This window comes from Sceloporus undulatus, chromosome 5, assembly GCF_019175285.1.
Source record: "Sceloporus undulatus isolate JIND9_A2432 ecotype Alabama chromosome 5, SceUnd_v1.1, whole genome shotgun sequence".
In the NCBI taxonomy this organism is placed as follows: Eukaryota; Metazoa; Chordata; class Lepidosauria; order Squamata; family Phrynosomatidae; genus Sceloporus; species Sceloporus undulatus.
The window spans coordinates 106,203,464-106,219,647 of NC_056526.1; the positions used below are offsets into that span (position 1 = coordinate 106,203,464).

Below are 16,184 nucleotides of genomic sequence, written 5' to 3' on the forward strand. Positions count from 1 at the left end.
GGTATCACTGCTTTGTGAATTTTAGATGATGTTGTAGCTTGGATTTCTAGCTTTCATTTAATAAGAAAAGTCACTCTTTAGCATTTTAGCTGTAAGGCAGAGAAGTTTACTCTTCCAGAGGCTGTTGACAGTATCTTCCATCAGACCTAAAAACCAATCATGAGGAGTTCTGGGAGCTAAAATCCAACATCTGGAGTGCTGCACTTTGGCCATCCCTGCTAGAAGATGAAGAAAACAGCTATTATTCAGAATGGCAGACTGAACAGGAAAGACTGCAGCACACTTGTACAGCCCATGGCTTGTACACAGAAAGTTAACTCTCGCAAGCCCTCTCTTCAGTAAGACTGGAGGTGGTCCAGAACCCTTATGAACTACTGGCAGTCAACTTAGAGAATACTGAGGTTGCTGGGCCAGTGAACTAACTCAATATATGGCAGCTTTCTGCATTCCTGAGTAAAACTGTTCCTCCTACCTGTCATTGCCATAGGAAATGAAGAAAAACACTGGACATAACAATTCTGGACTAATTTTGCTGCAGTGCCATTTTATTTTTTAAAAACACAATACTGTACATTAAAAATACTGCACTAATTGTTTTTATATTTTTACTCTTTGGCAGAGATCAAAATGCTAACCCTTTCCTACTGCCTGAACTCCACGCACACACACAACACAGATGACATACTGCAGCCACATTGAAACTATAAAATCAATTGAAGTTAGCAGGGCTTCCGAGTAGACGTGGCTAGGAATGTGCTGCAGCTGCCATTGTACAGTGAGCTGTTTCATCTGCTAAGGGTTTCATATGGAGCAGCTACCGTTTAAGATGGTGGGAATGAGATACATCGGGGATTTGGGTGCTTGTACCCCTTTCCCTTCAGTGCCATTGTGAACAGCATCAACATATGATATAGTATCAGGTCCATCACCAAGGGAAATTCTCATCATCTTCCTTGGATTTCTAGTCTAGGAAATATATTCAGGGATAACCATAGTGGCCTTGTGGCAAAATACACTTTTTACCCCAACCCATTTTTTCTCTCACATTGGGGTGAAACAGACTGCCCTGAAAGTGGATTGGGGCCATGGCAACTACACACCACGGCTCCAATCCGACTTGAATCCACCTGAAAAAGGAGTGGCAAAGAGCGACTCGGTTTTCGGGCAGCAAAAAGCCAGCTTCATGATACTCCAGCGGCGTGTAACATGTAAACGCCACATCATCGGAGCACCCAGGAGCCAGCCTACATCTGGGCAGCTGGGAGGCTTGAAGGTGGCTTCCTGTCGACTTCAAATTTGCTTTTGCTTTAGATGAACTATAATTTAGTGTGTTATACAAATCCCATTACAGTGGGAGGGTAAACAGCATTCTGTGCAATCATGCTGGCCACCTGATCACAGAGTAGTCTCTGACAATGCTGGCTCTTTGGCTTAGTAACAGAGATGAGCACCTCTCCCTATGGTCTTGACAACCTTGTCAATGAGGAATTCCTTTACCTTTACCTTTTTTACAAATCCTCTAGTATGATTCTTGTTTGATTCAATTGGGATGGTTAACTTCCAATAGTCTATGAGCCATTCTCCTCCACCTCCACAATCTAATGCAGGCTGCACCCATCTTGGGAACAATCCCAACCAGAAATGGCCAAAAATCCACTTCTGATTTCAATTGGTTTTGGTTTACAAAGTGGTTTTATCAAAAATCATGAAGGACAAAGAATGCAATTTCCAGGAAAAAAATCAGCGTGGCTTAGATGGCTATTAGACTCAGGAAACGGAGACGTTCTTATATGTTGCATGCAGCCCACACACCTCACTTTGCTCATCCAAGCATAGTTGTTGCAAATAACTTAACTTAACATAGTTAAGATTAGCCATAGTTTGTCAAGTCTGGGCCCTTGGTTAATTTAAATTTTCAAGCTTCTCTTTACGACTGTCCCCAAAGATGAAAGTCTGGAAGCCTAAAACTTGCTATGACTCATTCTCATGATGGTTTAATATAGCATCTGAATATGGACATTTAATTATACAGGTATACTTCTGTTAACAAAGCCTCTGGAAAAGAGGTTACCTGACCAATCTCCCTTTCCTTCTCATCCTCTATCTAGTTGGACTACTTTTAGCCACATTGGGAAGATGGTGAAGGAGGAATGATAAATATATACTTTTCAGTGTCAGACAGCAGCAACATGTTTGGAGCAAACAATGCAATAAGCTTGAGCAGGGAAAGAATAGGATTCAGCTCTAGATGATCCTATTTTAGTTGTGTGTTCCTCTCTACAAGAGTCAAAGTATACAGTAGCTGCCTCCAGAATCCCTTACTGCATAAACAGAAAGAAAAGGAAAGAGCAAATAAGCCTGCCTCTCTAGCTACAGCCAGCATGCTTTAAAAAAAAATCTATAAGCTTGGCTACCAAAATGAAAATCATATGGAAAATTTACTGAAACATGTTGAATTACTCTTCATTTTTATGGCACAGGCACCTATCCCTCTTCTTTCCTGCTTCTGGTTCCAAATCTGTACTTTCCAATACCTTCCTTAGAAAACGGGATAGAAATGTATTAAAAGTATCCGGACAAATGTTTGCTTCATTCAGAAAATCTTCAAGAGAGAAAATCCCATGCCTGGATTTGTCCCACCAACTTAGTTTACTGCTGAGCTAGTCTAAGAAACAAAAAGCAGGGGTAGCTGTCTTTAACTTTTAGTAATACCCTTAGTAGGGTAACGGAAAAATTTGCAAAAATCCTGTTTACCCTACAAAGGTTAGCTGTTTAAACTCTTTGTTATCCCCTTTGTGAAATTCACAAACCATTCTAGAAAATGCTGCTCTTCTCTTTGTTGCTTGAGCCAGTTATTTAAAAGCAAAAACAGAACAAAACTATTATCCTCCACACATTTGTCTAATTCTGTATGCTAAAGGTGAACTCATTTTTCAAGTGGTAGAACTCAAAGATATAGCTGTGATAGTCTGTAAAATCAGTACATATAGAGTTCTTGTAGTACCTTTGAGACTAACTGAAAGAAAGAAGTTGGCAGCATGAGCTTTCGTAGACTAAAGCTTTCTACTTCCTCAAATGCATCTGATGGAAAGTTGAGGATGTGGACTTAAGCTCATGCTGCCAACTTCTTTCTTTCAGTTAGTCTCAAAGGTGCTACAAGATCTCTCTACATACAGTGCTGTTCCACATGGATTTCCATGTTTGAAAAATAATCTGTTTTAGAATTGTATTTTAGGAACGTTTTAGACTGCTTTTAAACAGTATTTTAATGTGCTTTTAAACTGTATTAATTATTTGTATTTGTTCAATGGATCGGGAACCCTTGTGGGCTGGGAAGTGATAGAGAACTCTCTCAAATAAATAAATAAATAAAATGGAAAGCTCGGGTTTTGGTTAAATACAAACACAAACAGCTTCACACCTTTACAACCACCTCCCCAGATCCTGGAGAGTGTAGGGCAAACAATCTCATTGGAAAAGAGATAGTATGGAGGGCTGGCTGCTGCCATGATGAAATGGAGCATTTCACATGGCAGCATCTTGATGAAGGTCCCATTTGGCCTTTCTGATAGCCATCTAAGCTAGCAACCACCTCTGCCTCTTCTAATTTGGAGTTCCTTAAGACAGCTCCAACAGACCAGATGAAAAAAGTACATTCTTTTCAAGATATAATTTGACTATCATCTGAAATTAACTGGAGATTTTAAATGTAAAAATCTCAAAAGCATTGTTTAATATTCCTCTCCCTCCTGATATTAAGAAGCAGAACCTCCTTACTCTGAAGATCTCAAGCAACTGTTCAGGCATCAGTTTGCCAGATTCCTTTTCCTGAAGGGGTTGCTGCGGCTTTAGCAACTACTTAACAACTAGAAAACCAGCAGCACACTTTTTTCACATCGCTCAGTTGCCATGCCAAGAAAAGCTTCACCTTCCAGTTTCCATCTGCAATGCACCTACTAAAGACACAGGAGCCCTGCCAGAGAGGGAAAGAAAGAATTGGCGACTCTTTCTGAGGCACAGCCATTTGTACAGCTCCAAAACAAATGGAAATCTAGCAGATGGCATTTTTCCTAGCATGGAGATTCCCCGTTATCTGTTTATTTTCCTGGCGCCTTTTGGAGCTCTACACAATCCCTCACCGAATAACCACATCTGCACTTGTGATCGCACTTGCTTCTCTTGTCCTTTATAGCACCGTTCTTGTGTTAAAATAATATTACACATTCTTTGTGGCACATACCTGTCTTGTTCTGCTTATGCTACTCTGTAAAACACCAAAATATACTGGCAGCGTGTTCTATAATATCACATAAATTAGTCATTCTTGTAAACACAGTAAGATAACATTATTATCCCATATTATACATAGAATGGGTTGGAGGCTGAAGGAAAATTACTCACACAAAGCCACCAGTTCACTCCTGCAGTTAGCTTTTAACTAGAGATGCTGCAACCTGGAAGCTATATTTGAGCATTATCACAGGTCACTGAACCATAAAGGAAGACTAAGACCTAAGGGAAACAAAACAGAACCCATATGAAAGCATGCACCAACACACCCTTCCCCTTCCAGTTTTCATGCCTAAACCAGAAATTAAGCTGTGTGAGTAAAGTTTCCAGGCAAACGGAGAGAGACAGGGTTGGAGGGCTCAAAGGCCGACATGAGAAGTAGCATAGTAAGGCAGCAATTCAATGAGTGACCAGAGTCCTAACCACAAAGGAGGACAAGGCACTGTAAAATGGAGGGCGTTACAAACTAAAAGCTAAAAACGCTGATATAAATCCACGCTGAAAATGGAGGAGATTTTGACATTCTTCCTGGACAGAGGGTTGAAATGTAGGGTCTGTTCTGGAAAAAGAGGATGTCCGGTCACCCCAATGGACACTTACCTGGAAGTAAGGCCTCTTAAACTCTATGGGCTGTCTTTCCAAATAGGTATGGAAACTGTATGCGATTACACTGAGTGACACTGAAACAAACATCACTCTGCAAAGGGATCTTGGTTCTTGGAGCACCTTTGAGGCAAACTGAAAGAAAGAAGTTGGCCGCCTGAGCTTTCGTAGACTTGAGCCTCCTTTCTCAGATGCCTGTAAACAAGTCGATATCAAAGGTGCCCCAAGATCCCTTTGCGTATTGATTGATTTTCCAGACGCACACCGAATACCGAAACAAACTTGGATCAGATAGCTAGCTTATCTCGCCACATGTGTTAACTGACATAACCGTTGCCAAGATGGTTCATTCGCTCATCAAAGCACTGGCTACTCAGATCCAGCATGTAATGCTTTAAGTGTCGGCTTATGGCACTCTGGAGATCAGGGTTCGAGTCTCAGTTCTGCCGTGTCAACTCACTGGGTGACCTTGGGCGAGTCACACTCTCTCAGCCTCAGGGGAAGGCAATGGCAAACCTTGCCAGGAAAACCCTGTCTTAGGATCGCCACAAGTCAGAACAAACTATATTGCACGTCTGTTTTAGGGATATATATTGAAGAACTGAACCACAGAAGAAAGAAACATCAAGACCCTGGGCTTCAGCCTTTGAAGTAAAGCCTTGAAAGATGCATATCACTGACTTCTAATGTTATGTATTCTAGGAAAAGATTTCAGATCAGTTACAAAAATATTGACAGCTCAGTTTCATGTTGAGTGCAGCCTTGTAACACAATGACAGTCTCTTAGGACACAATACATTTCCATACCTATCAAAGCAAAGCTGTTGTGTTCTGGCTTCTCCAATGCAAGATCAGAGTCACAAATGGTTGCAAAAGATGTAGAAAGTAGGAATATTGGTATGCCATTTGCTGTATACAAATAACTAAGTACTGTGACTTCCACACAATTGAATAAATATATAGATATAGATGTATATTTCAGCCTATACCAAAAGCTTGCCACTGTAACTAAATTATTCGGGTCAAATGTAAGGACTTTAATTTATTATTAATAGGAATGATTTCCCAATTCATTTTTAAAGGTGCCATAATAGATAGATAGATCGATAGATAGAAAGATAGATAGATAGAGATAGATAGATAGATCAAGGCTATGGAATTCTGGGAGTTGGAGTTTGTTGTAGGGGCCCCACAACCAACTCCAACTCCCAGAATTCCATAGCCCTTGAGCCACCTCAGAGTTAAAGCGCTTCCAAACCGGGTTCTGCCCCCCAGTGTGGCAGCATCCTCTCTGCCTGAACCCTCCTCCCTCCTCTCACCCTCCTTGGCCTTCTTCTTCCTGGCCAAGGTCCCTCCAAGCTTCCCCAGGAAAGACTCGTCCTTCTTCATGGTCCTCGGGGGGCGAAGGAGGGTGGGCGAACGGACCGGGCTCGAGGAGGAGGACGACATGATGGTCTGGAAGGCCCGGGGAGGCAGTAGCAGCAACAGCAGCAGCAGCAGGGGCTCCTTTCCTGAGGGGCTACATGAGGCTGGCCTTGGGAAAAGAGGCGGGGAAGGAGGGCGAGAGAGGGACCAGGCCGCCGCCCTCCTTCTCCTCCTCCTTCTCCTCCTCCTTGGAGCAGGGGAAGAGCCAGCCCCTGGCCTCGCCTCAGAGCATATCATAAAGCTAGGCCCTATTGTAATAGGCGCCTAGGCCCTCCTCTTTCCAGCCTCCATTCCCGCCCCCTGCGAAAAGAACCTCCATATATTCCCCCACTCCAACCTCCATCCTGCCATGCAGGAACTCTCAGTCAAAGCATCCCCATTGACAGATGTCCATCCAGCCTCTGCTTAAAGACCTCCAAGGAGGGAGACTCCACTACACCCAGCCCTGACTCTCAGGAAGTTCTTCCTAATGTTGAGCTGGAATCTCTTTTCCTGTCCCTTGCAGCCACCCAGCACCCAAACCACCAGCTATTTCTGCAAGAAGATAAAAAGCTTTAAAAGGGAAACGGCGTCTGAGCATGTGCAGAATGGCTTTCCTTCATCAGGAAGGATAAGCGTATCTTTAAATGTAGATGGAAGGGACTGGTAACCCTCCTCTTGAGCATTCCTTGCCTAAGAAAACACTGTGAAATTCATAATGTTGCCCTAGCTCAACAGGAGGCTTGAAGGCAGATACACACAATTAGGTGCATGTCCTTTGTAAAGGGCAGAGTGACCAGATGTCCTCCTTTCCCTGAGGACATATCCTACATTTCACCCTTCTGTCCAGCAGGAATGCCAAAATGTCCTCCATTTTGAGCATGACTAAGAGATATACACATTTACAGTGGACCCTTGTTATACGCTGGGGTTTGGTTCCAAGATCCCCTGTGTATAACAAAATCCGTGTATGCTCAAGTCCCATTAAATATAATGACATAGCAAAATAGTGTCCCTAATAAAAAATGGAACATCAAGGTAAATTTATACTTTTTGGAACATTTTCAAACCGTGTATGCTTGAATCCGTGTATAAGAAGGGCCGACTGTATATACCTACTGGTGTTTTGAGCTTTCATTTTGTAACGCCTTACAATTTTCCTGAATGTCCTACACTTTGAGGCGCTTTGTCCTCCTTTGTAGTCATAGTGTCTGGTCACCCTGGTATTGAGGGTCTTTCTTTTATAAGATGAATGGGGAGAAAGATCCCAAAAGCAGAAGCAGCTGAGTCCCTCCATAGATGGACAAGGGAAAATGGAGGGGCAAGATCTCTCTGGGTTGGCAATCCTAAAATACCCGTATTTTCCGGCATATAAAACGACTGGGCATATAAGACGACCCCCAACCTTTCCAGTTAAAATATAGAGTTTGGGATATACTTGCCGTATAAGACTACCCCTCTTTCAACACGCACCAAATAAAATTTTTAAAAACATATGATTTGATTTCAATATGGTAATTTTAATTCAAATGCTTATGACATGCACTTACTTAGCAGGAAAACTTGTATACAAAGCCTGCTTGGATTGGTCAGCTCTCCCTGCCTGCCCAGCCCTCCCTGTCTCCAAGACTATCAGAGCAGTAGTGCAAACACAGCTCTTTTTTCCATACCCCATAGCCATTTTTTAGCTCCCCCCACCATATGCGGCCACTGCAGATTCTCCAGTCCAGCTCAGAGGTTTCAGCACCTGCCCTATAAGACGATAACTGGCGTATAAGACGACCCCTGATTTTTGAGAAGATTTTCTTGGGTTAAAAAGTAGTCTTATACGCCAGAAAATACAGTAATAATAATTATATTCTGCTTTTTCTCAGGGGAATCAAAGCAGATTACGGCAGTTTAAAATAAAACATCACACAGTTAAAAAAGATGCCTGGGTGGTGGCATAACCATGACGTTCAGGTTTGATCAATGTATACTTGTCCCTCCACATTTGCGGCTTTCACTTTTGCAGATTTGAGTATTCGCAGATTTTATGGATTTGTTCTCTCTAGGAATATCTAGGTCCTCCAGCGCAAATCTATGATCAACCTTAACCAAAAGTTGCACTGAAGGACCTAGAGATTCCTAGATCAAACACTGCACTACGCATTTGTAGTTCCTCCAGTGCAGTTCTATGGTCAATGTCTGGCAGATGTTGACCACAGAGTTGCATTGAAGGACCTAGAGATTCCCAGAGAGGTGTCCTATCAGGTAAAAACAGGGTTTTTTGTTATTTGCAATTTTTCCACATTCACAGGGGTCCTGTGCCCCTAACCCCAGCAAATGTAGAGGGACACGTGTATTTTAAAAGTAATAGTTATGTGTCCAAATGGACTCCTGATCTTGGTGTTTAGACACTCGATGGCGACAAGCAGATACATAGAATTTAATCATTATGGTGCCATCCCTGTTTTTAATGAAGCCCAGAATAAAAGTAATCTCCAGATTTCAGTCTCTTGCAATCCCAAATCAGTTGTGGGTTTTAACCAATTTTTATAAGCTTTGCTTAGGGGGTTTTTTTCTTCTTTTTAATTTTGGCATTTCCTGGTGGTGGGCCCAATAATAAAAATTGCTAATTGGTATGTTTAACTGTGTTTGCAACTGTGTTCCTTAAAAAAAACACTTTAAAATATTTTTGTAATACTTATTCAGTTGGAAAACAATGGCAACAACAAAACCACTCACAGGAAAACCTATACTAAACAACTTCCAAGGTCTGCATACTAAAATTATATCGGTCTATATATCGTTATTATGCCCTCTAATTTAGACAAGCTTATCCTTATCAACAAATTATTTCTAAACTCTAAAAACACCATAAATGCCACAAAAAATTATACTTGTATCCATTAACAAAACAAAATAAAATAACTATGCATCTACTCAGTCCTGGTACTAACTGTCTTAATTCTCAGTCCTCAAGCTCTATACATATTAAATCCCCATCTGTTCTTTCCAAATATCCCACACATAAATTCCAATCTTTAAACACTATCTCAGTGTCAGGATTGAATGTAATGGAGACGCTTCTACTTATGAATGGGAGAATGGATTCCCTGTACCTGATTCAGTCTTTTATCACCATTATACAATCGATGGATGACCTGTGCAAAATCATGCCAAACGTGTTGCGTCTAAGTGTGTAGCAAGGTGGCATGTATAACCAAGGGGTTTTGCTGTATATTTTTATCACACGTACGTCTTTCACTTGCCTGCGGATGAAACTTGGTAAATACTTCCTAGAGACAATCACTTTTATAGCAACAGATGAACATTTCTTTATTTGATGTACGTAATGTTCCAAGAATCCCATCACAATGAAGTGATTTCAGAAATATAACTGGAGTCTAATGATTGCTGAGAAAATGTGATTTGTTCCTAAATGGGCATCATGGACAGAGTTTTGTTTAGTGCACAACAACATGGGGGTCATGAGCACCTACTAGCCCTAGCATGGGGAACCTTTTTTTAAAATTTTATTGACTAAAATTTTAAAATGTTACATTCTTTTCACCACACATTAAACACTTATTACATCGGGTCATTACACAAAACATTTTAAGGTGAAGAGGATTTTCTTACATTATATTGGTATAGTGCAAATATAGTTATCTATAATGCTAAACTTCTAACGTTACCGCTCTATTTTCATTTCTTTCTTAACCACTTTCTTTCCTTTCAAACCACTATTCCCCATTCATATGTTTCAATCATTTTCCCTCTCTGCCTCACAGTTCACAGCTCACTATCTCTTCACTTATTAGGACGGGGAACTTTTGATCTTCCAATTTTTGAACGTCAGCTCTTACAAACTTGAGCAAGAATGACCAATGGTTAGCATCTTCTGTTCTGGAACTGGGTGCCGAATAATGACATAGTCATACTGGGTGCAGTTTCAGGTCTTCCCATGATTTGTTTCATGTGTGTGTTGTTTTAGCTTCAAGTCATTTCCAACTTGAAGCTAAAACCTATCACGGGGTTTTCTTGCCAAGGTACTTCAGAGGGGGTTTTGCCACTGCCACCCTCTGAGGCTGAGAGGCTGTGACTTGCCCAATGTCATCCAGTGGGCTTTCATGTCGGAGCAGGAATTGGAATCATGTTTTCTAGATTCATAGTCCAACATTCAAACCACCATGCCACACTGGCTCTCTTTTGTTTGGTTACCAAACACTAACAAATATTACTGCTACAAGGTTTTATTGGTGGTAGGTGATGCAGCAGACAGTGCACAGCTGAGGAGCATTCCATCCCTTTCCTTGCTGAGGTTCAGTATCTTCTCCCTGCCAAAGGTAGGGCTGGACCCCTAAACAACTATTGCTACCCGGATTATCCATGGCTGGATATGGGGTCCATTTGGGCTACAACCCACACGCTCCTGACTGAAGCCAGCAGTATCTGATAGACTTGAGCCCTCTCCCACTGCCATTCCCTTCTATTGTGTCATATCTTTTTACATTGTAAGCCTGAGGGCGGGAAACTGTTGAATTAACAATCCGTAAACCCCTCTGAGAGCATTTGTTTCTGAAGAGCAGGGTATAAATAAATAAATAAATAAATAAATGGAAAGTGGACTCCCAAAACTTATATACTGGAGAAGGAAGGAACAAAAATCCAAGAGTGCTTTAATAATCACTCCTATATTCTCAGCCTTTCTATCTTTCCCCAAACTCAAACTCCCAAGACAACGCAAACAATTATCTAACAAAGTCAGTAATACAAATTAACCTTTACTGGTGGCAGAAAGGATTGTGGGACCTGAAATTCAATGATCTGGAGGATCAACAGTTAGTGCCATATGACATCATGCCAGTGGTATCAGCAGTGATGATGAGCAATACATTTCTGCCCACTTGCTCATGTCTGCCTGCTTTTCCTGTTTGTCAAACTAAGGCCAGCAGTAATCCTACAAAGAAAAAACCTGCAGAGGAGCTAAGCTCATGGGGTCTCCAGGCAGTCTGGACTAGGTATAGTGTGTTTTGGAACCTGTTTAGTGAGGCTGTAGATTTCACCTTGAAATGTTAAGGATCCGCACTACTGAAGCTGAACTGATTAGTAACTAATTTGGTGTTGCTCTTTAGATAAGTTCAGCTTCCACCCATCTTCTGTTCAGGACTATACAGAAGGCCCTCCACATTTGCCCCTTTGACTTTTGCAGAACTGATCATTTGCCACTTTGATTACGTTTTCTCTAGGTTCTCCAGCACAATGAACCCTGAAAATGTTTACCTCCTATGGATGTTGTGCATATAACTGTAATAATAATTTTATATTGTTTTATAATTGACTGGTAATCAATATATGTATGAAATTGCCAGTTGTGAAATTTATGCATTGTAATGCTGATTTTAGCTGTTGTGCTCCTGCCTCGATCCATGGGGAGAGGTGGGAAATATAAATAAAGATTATTATTAGTATTAGTATTAGTATTATTTTATTACTATTATTTCTGACACAGGTTGACTACAGAGTTGTGCTGGAGAACCTAGGAGTTCCTAGTCAAAACACTTCTCTAGGCATTTGTAGGTCCTCCAGTCTGATTCAATGATCAACTTTTGGCAGATGTTGACCACAGAGCTGCACTGGAGGATCTGGAAACTCCTAGAGGGGTGTTCTCTTAGATAAAAAGAATAGTGGGTTGTTGTTGTTGTTGTTTTGCATTTCCCCCCACATTCACTGTGGTCCTTCACTCCTAATCCAAGCAAATGTAGAGGGATCACTGTAGTTTTGTTGTTTGGAGTCTATACTATCCCTAGCCTCCTTGCACTAGCCAGAATAGTAATGTTGGGGCTGCACTGTACAGAGGAAATTGGATGAAAGGCAAGGAAATGGTGAGTAAGATATCTTTGTGTAATAGATCTTTGAGATGTCACTGCAAGAGCACACTCAGCAGTTACAGAAACATTAGAATATGTGTGATGTTAAGGTTGTTGTACTTTGGCCACATCATAAGAAAGCACAACTCATTAGAAAAGATAATAATACTAGGAAAGGTAGAAGGTAGTAGAAAGAGAGGAAGACTGCATGCCAGATGGATAGACAATTAGGGAGGTGGGTGACACCAGGGACAGGGACACCACAGGGCCATCATGAGTTGGGGTTGACTTGAGAGCACTCAACAACAACAACGGTGCACACGAGATTCCATCTTACAATTGCATGGTTTTGAAAAATGTTTATTGGGTTATGCTTCTTAACAATAAAGTAGAATCATTTTCAAATGGCTCTGTACCTGATACTTCCATTTATTCATAGAGAAGCTGAGTGACTTTTTGCACTTGGGTCATTTGTGCATTCAAACAGTCTAAAAATATAAAACAAGTTAAAAGCAGATACAGATTCAAACCAATAAATATCCTTCGATCCAAAAGGCTTCAAAGCTTGATGCTAAAATCAGCTTCAGCACCTAATGGTCATCTAAGGGAAGGGCATTCAATATCTTGGGTGTCAGTCTCTCCATATTGCTCTCATAGCTGGAACACAGAGGATGGCCACTCCAAGCAAATCTTAACGTTTTTGCAGGTATATAAAGGGAGAAGCTTTCCTTCAACTTCTTAGAACATTGTAGACTTTAAAAATCACCATCAGCACCTTTAATGCAAGCTGGAAGCAGTTATAAAATACAGTTTTTGTTTTCTTTTTTAAAAACAGGAGTTCAGAGTCATTACAGTGGGCCTTGGTACCTACTGGGGTTTGGTTCCCAGAACCCCCTGGATACCAAGATCCCTGGATACTCGAGTCCTAAAAAATACAATGGCACAGTCCCTTGTATAAAATGGCAAAATCAAGGTTTGCATTTGGGAATTTATATATATTTAAAGTATTTTCAAACTGTGGATGTTTGAATCGGTGGATAAAAAAAATCTGTGGATAGGGAGGGCTGACTGTACTATACATGAGCCACCATGGCGTGGTGGTTTGTGGGTTGGACTGCAACTCTGGAGTCCAGGGTTCAGTTCCCTGCTCAGCCATGAAACTCACTGGGTGAGCTTGGGCAAGTCACATGCTCTCAACCCAAGAGGAAGGCAAAGGCAAACATCCTCTGAATAAGTCTTGCCAAGAAAACCCATGATAGGGTCACCGCAAGTCAGAAACGACTTGAAGGCACACAATACACAATGCATAGTTGTGCAGCTTCTGACCACTCGAGTAGTTTAACCTGAAGCTAATGAAAGGCCATACTTAAAGGACCCCAGGCTTTAAAGTGTCAGTAGTTGACATATCTATCCTTAAAGCTGGTATAAATTCAGTGGTAGAATGTGTCCTTTTAAAAATTATTCTGGAGGGAAGCAAAATTTGTAAAAACAGGACTATCAGAAGATGTTTGGGACCCAAATAAATGAATTCAAGTCATTCTGCTTCAGTCTGGGATTGATTAAAAGTATCCAGCAGTGACTTCAGCACAAGATACTTACCCAGCTTGAGGTAACCTGCAAGTTATTCACTGGAACACAGCATTCCTGCTAGCACTACACTTACATACAAGGTTCAAAGGGAAGTAATTGAAAAATTCTTACAGTTGCCCCCCATAGACATCACACAGGTCCAGGTGTTGGGGTCCTGCTTGCAAAAAGAATGATAGACACATGAAACTCTGCCAGTATACCATCAAAGCAGAGTGGGGGAAATTAAATACCTTAAAATGCTTAAAAAGAGAGCAAGAGTGAGAAAAGATAACAACACTTTTCACAAATTAAGGGAGCTGTTAAACACGGAGAAAGCTGTAGAAATGATCTGCATCTGGGGAAGTGGACTGTGTCAACAAAAAAAAGACGCGCTCAGTAAGTCTCAAAGGTGATACTGGATTCCTTTATGTCTTTCTATGTAGAAATGATAGTAGTGTATCTTTATTTCATAATTTTTAAAAAATCCTTTTGCTTTATTTTTTAACTTTAAAATTTTATTGCAATGTAAAAATGATAGATTTCATAATACGGTTTCAGCCGAGGCCTTTAAAATGGAGTGTTTCCAAAATGCTAAGCTTTTATATAATGTTTAGTGGAGTTTTAGAAGTAGAAGCAAATTATTCTATAGTTTTTCATTGGTTTGAGAAAAAGTTGGGCCAGAACTGTGAAAGGGGAAAGTGAACACAAACCAAACTGGAAATATCCTGGAATCAGTTGCTGACTCCAGGAGGAGCAACTATTACTATTTTTACCATTAGAAATGCAATATGAGGGAGTATGGAGCAAGTCAGGGACAGCAAAAAGAGGTGAACATTGCTCACCCTTGATGAGATGTGTTACTACCTGTGTAGTATTAAATCATTTAATAAAAACTTAATGGATTTTTAATTAGGATTATTTTTGAATGGTGGGTGGGTTAGGGAAGTTGACAAAAGTAGGTAAGGAAAAATCAGTCTGTGAAAAATACAGTTTTAGTGGTAATGCTGTAGTACATTTCTGAAGGATAGGCTAGCTATGTCAGCCTGTTTGTTAAAAGCTGGCTATTTTATTATTGCACATAGTAGCATTTGACTAGAACAATGTTTTGAACAAGAAAGCTCAAATTTCACTTTGTCAGCATTTGATTTTGATTTTAGAAAGGCATATAAAGCTACAGTAGAAAGTGGTAGGCTTCTGTAAGGTGAAGATGAGTAGTTCTAGTTTAGAGGGAAGTGTTTAGTTCCTCTTTTGTGGAAGAGAGGTTGATGTGTTGGAAAGTCTGGATCTCAAACCACAGAAAAAGGAAGCTTTCTTAGTCATCTGAAGAGTCATGCCTTCCTGACCAAAATGTTTCCATAGAACACACCCAGAAAAATCATCTTTGCCCATTTATCTGCAAAATGAGCCCTGATGGAAAGCCAAAATATCTAAACAGATACCTGGATATGCAGATCAATAATAACAATAATAACAATAGCAACAACAGCAGAAGTCAGGGTCTGGCCAGGTATGGCAGGTTAGCAGGAACAAGAAAGGCAATGAAAGTGTGTGTGTGTGGGGGGGGGGTGAATCTGCATTTCCATTTCAGAATACATAAGACCCCTGCCCTTGAATCTCAAACCTCTCATATCTAGCACACTAAGTAAAATAAAGTCAAGTCATACAAATGCATTTCAATTGACTTGTTTTGCAATATCCAGTCTACTCAGTAGGATTGGGATTTAATATATGAAGAGGATTGTTTGTATTCTCAGATGGCGAAGCAGAGTTTATTGCTCTGCTTTTACTTCCTTTCTTGATCCCAGTGGATGTAGCAGCACTGGGGATAAGGCTCGATGAGCCTGATTTGATAGCCTCCTGAAACTTTCTCACATACAACCTGAAGACCATATGCAGATCAAGTGATTCTTAACTATGTTATTTCTCTCTCCCACCAAATGGTTTTTTTTTTTTAAAACATTGTTGCCTCTAGAAGAAGGTTGCACAAAATTTTGTGACTTTCTGGTTGTCTTAATAAAGATATTACCACAATGTGGACTTGGGAATTTCTTTATGAGCACTATGGCATCCCTTGCATTTGCTGACATTGCTTGTGTGTCTTTACTGTCTTTGCAAGGGAGAAAGATGAAAACAAAATCAAGGGTGTATCTATGGCACAGAAATGATGGTACTTTGACCTGCTTTAAATAGTCATGACTTCACCCTATAGAATCCTGGGACTTTAAATTTCCATGAAATAAATAAGGGCTGTAGTTTAGAGAAAGCCACTAGAGCAGTTTAAGCACCTCACTGAACTACAGACCCCAAGATTCGGCAGGGTGGAATCATGATAGTTTAAGTGGTGTCAGACTCCTATAACTTGTGCGGTGTGGGCACATTTCATGTTAGCACTGCCCACTGTATTCCCCAGACTCACCCCAATGAGGAAAAGCTGCGACTGCTTTCAGAGCAAGTACAGAAAAT

General features: G+C 40.8%; 1 protein-coding gene and 1 long non-coding RNA gene across 3 annotated transcripts in view; one reads left to right on the plus strand and one right to left on the minus strand.

Moving 5' to 3' along the window:
- PARVB (parvin beta) overlaps positions 1 to 6,515 on the minus strand; it is a 54,696-nt gene extending 48,181 nt beyond the window's left edge. The window contains exon 1 of the mRNA XM_042468624.1: positions 6,213 to 6,515. Within this exon, the coding sequence (XP_042324558.1) occupies positions 6,213 to 6,342 (130 nt within the window). The 5' untranslated portion in view covers positions 6,343 to 6,515. The remainder of the gene's footprint in view (positions 1 to 6,212) is intronic.
- The window catches only part of LOC121931194, a 972,450-nt gene that overhangs the window by 524,986 nt on the left and 431,280 nt on the right, over positions 1 to 16,184 (plus strand). The gene's annotated exons all lie outside the window — the stretch shown is intronic.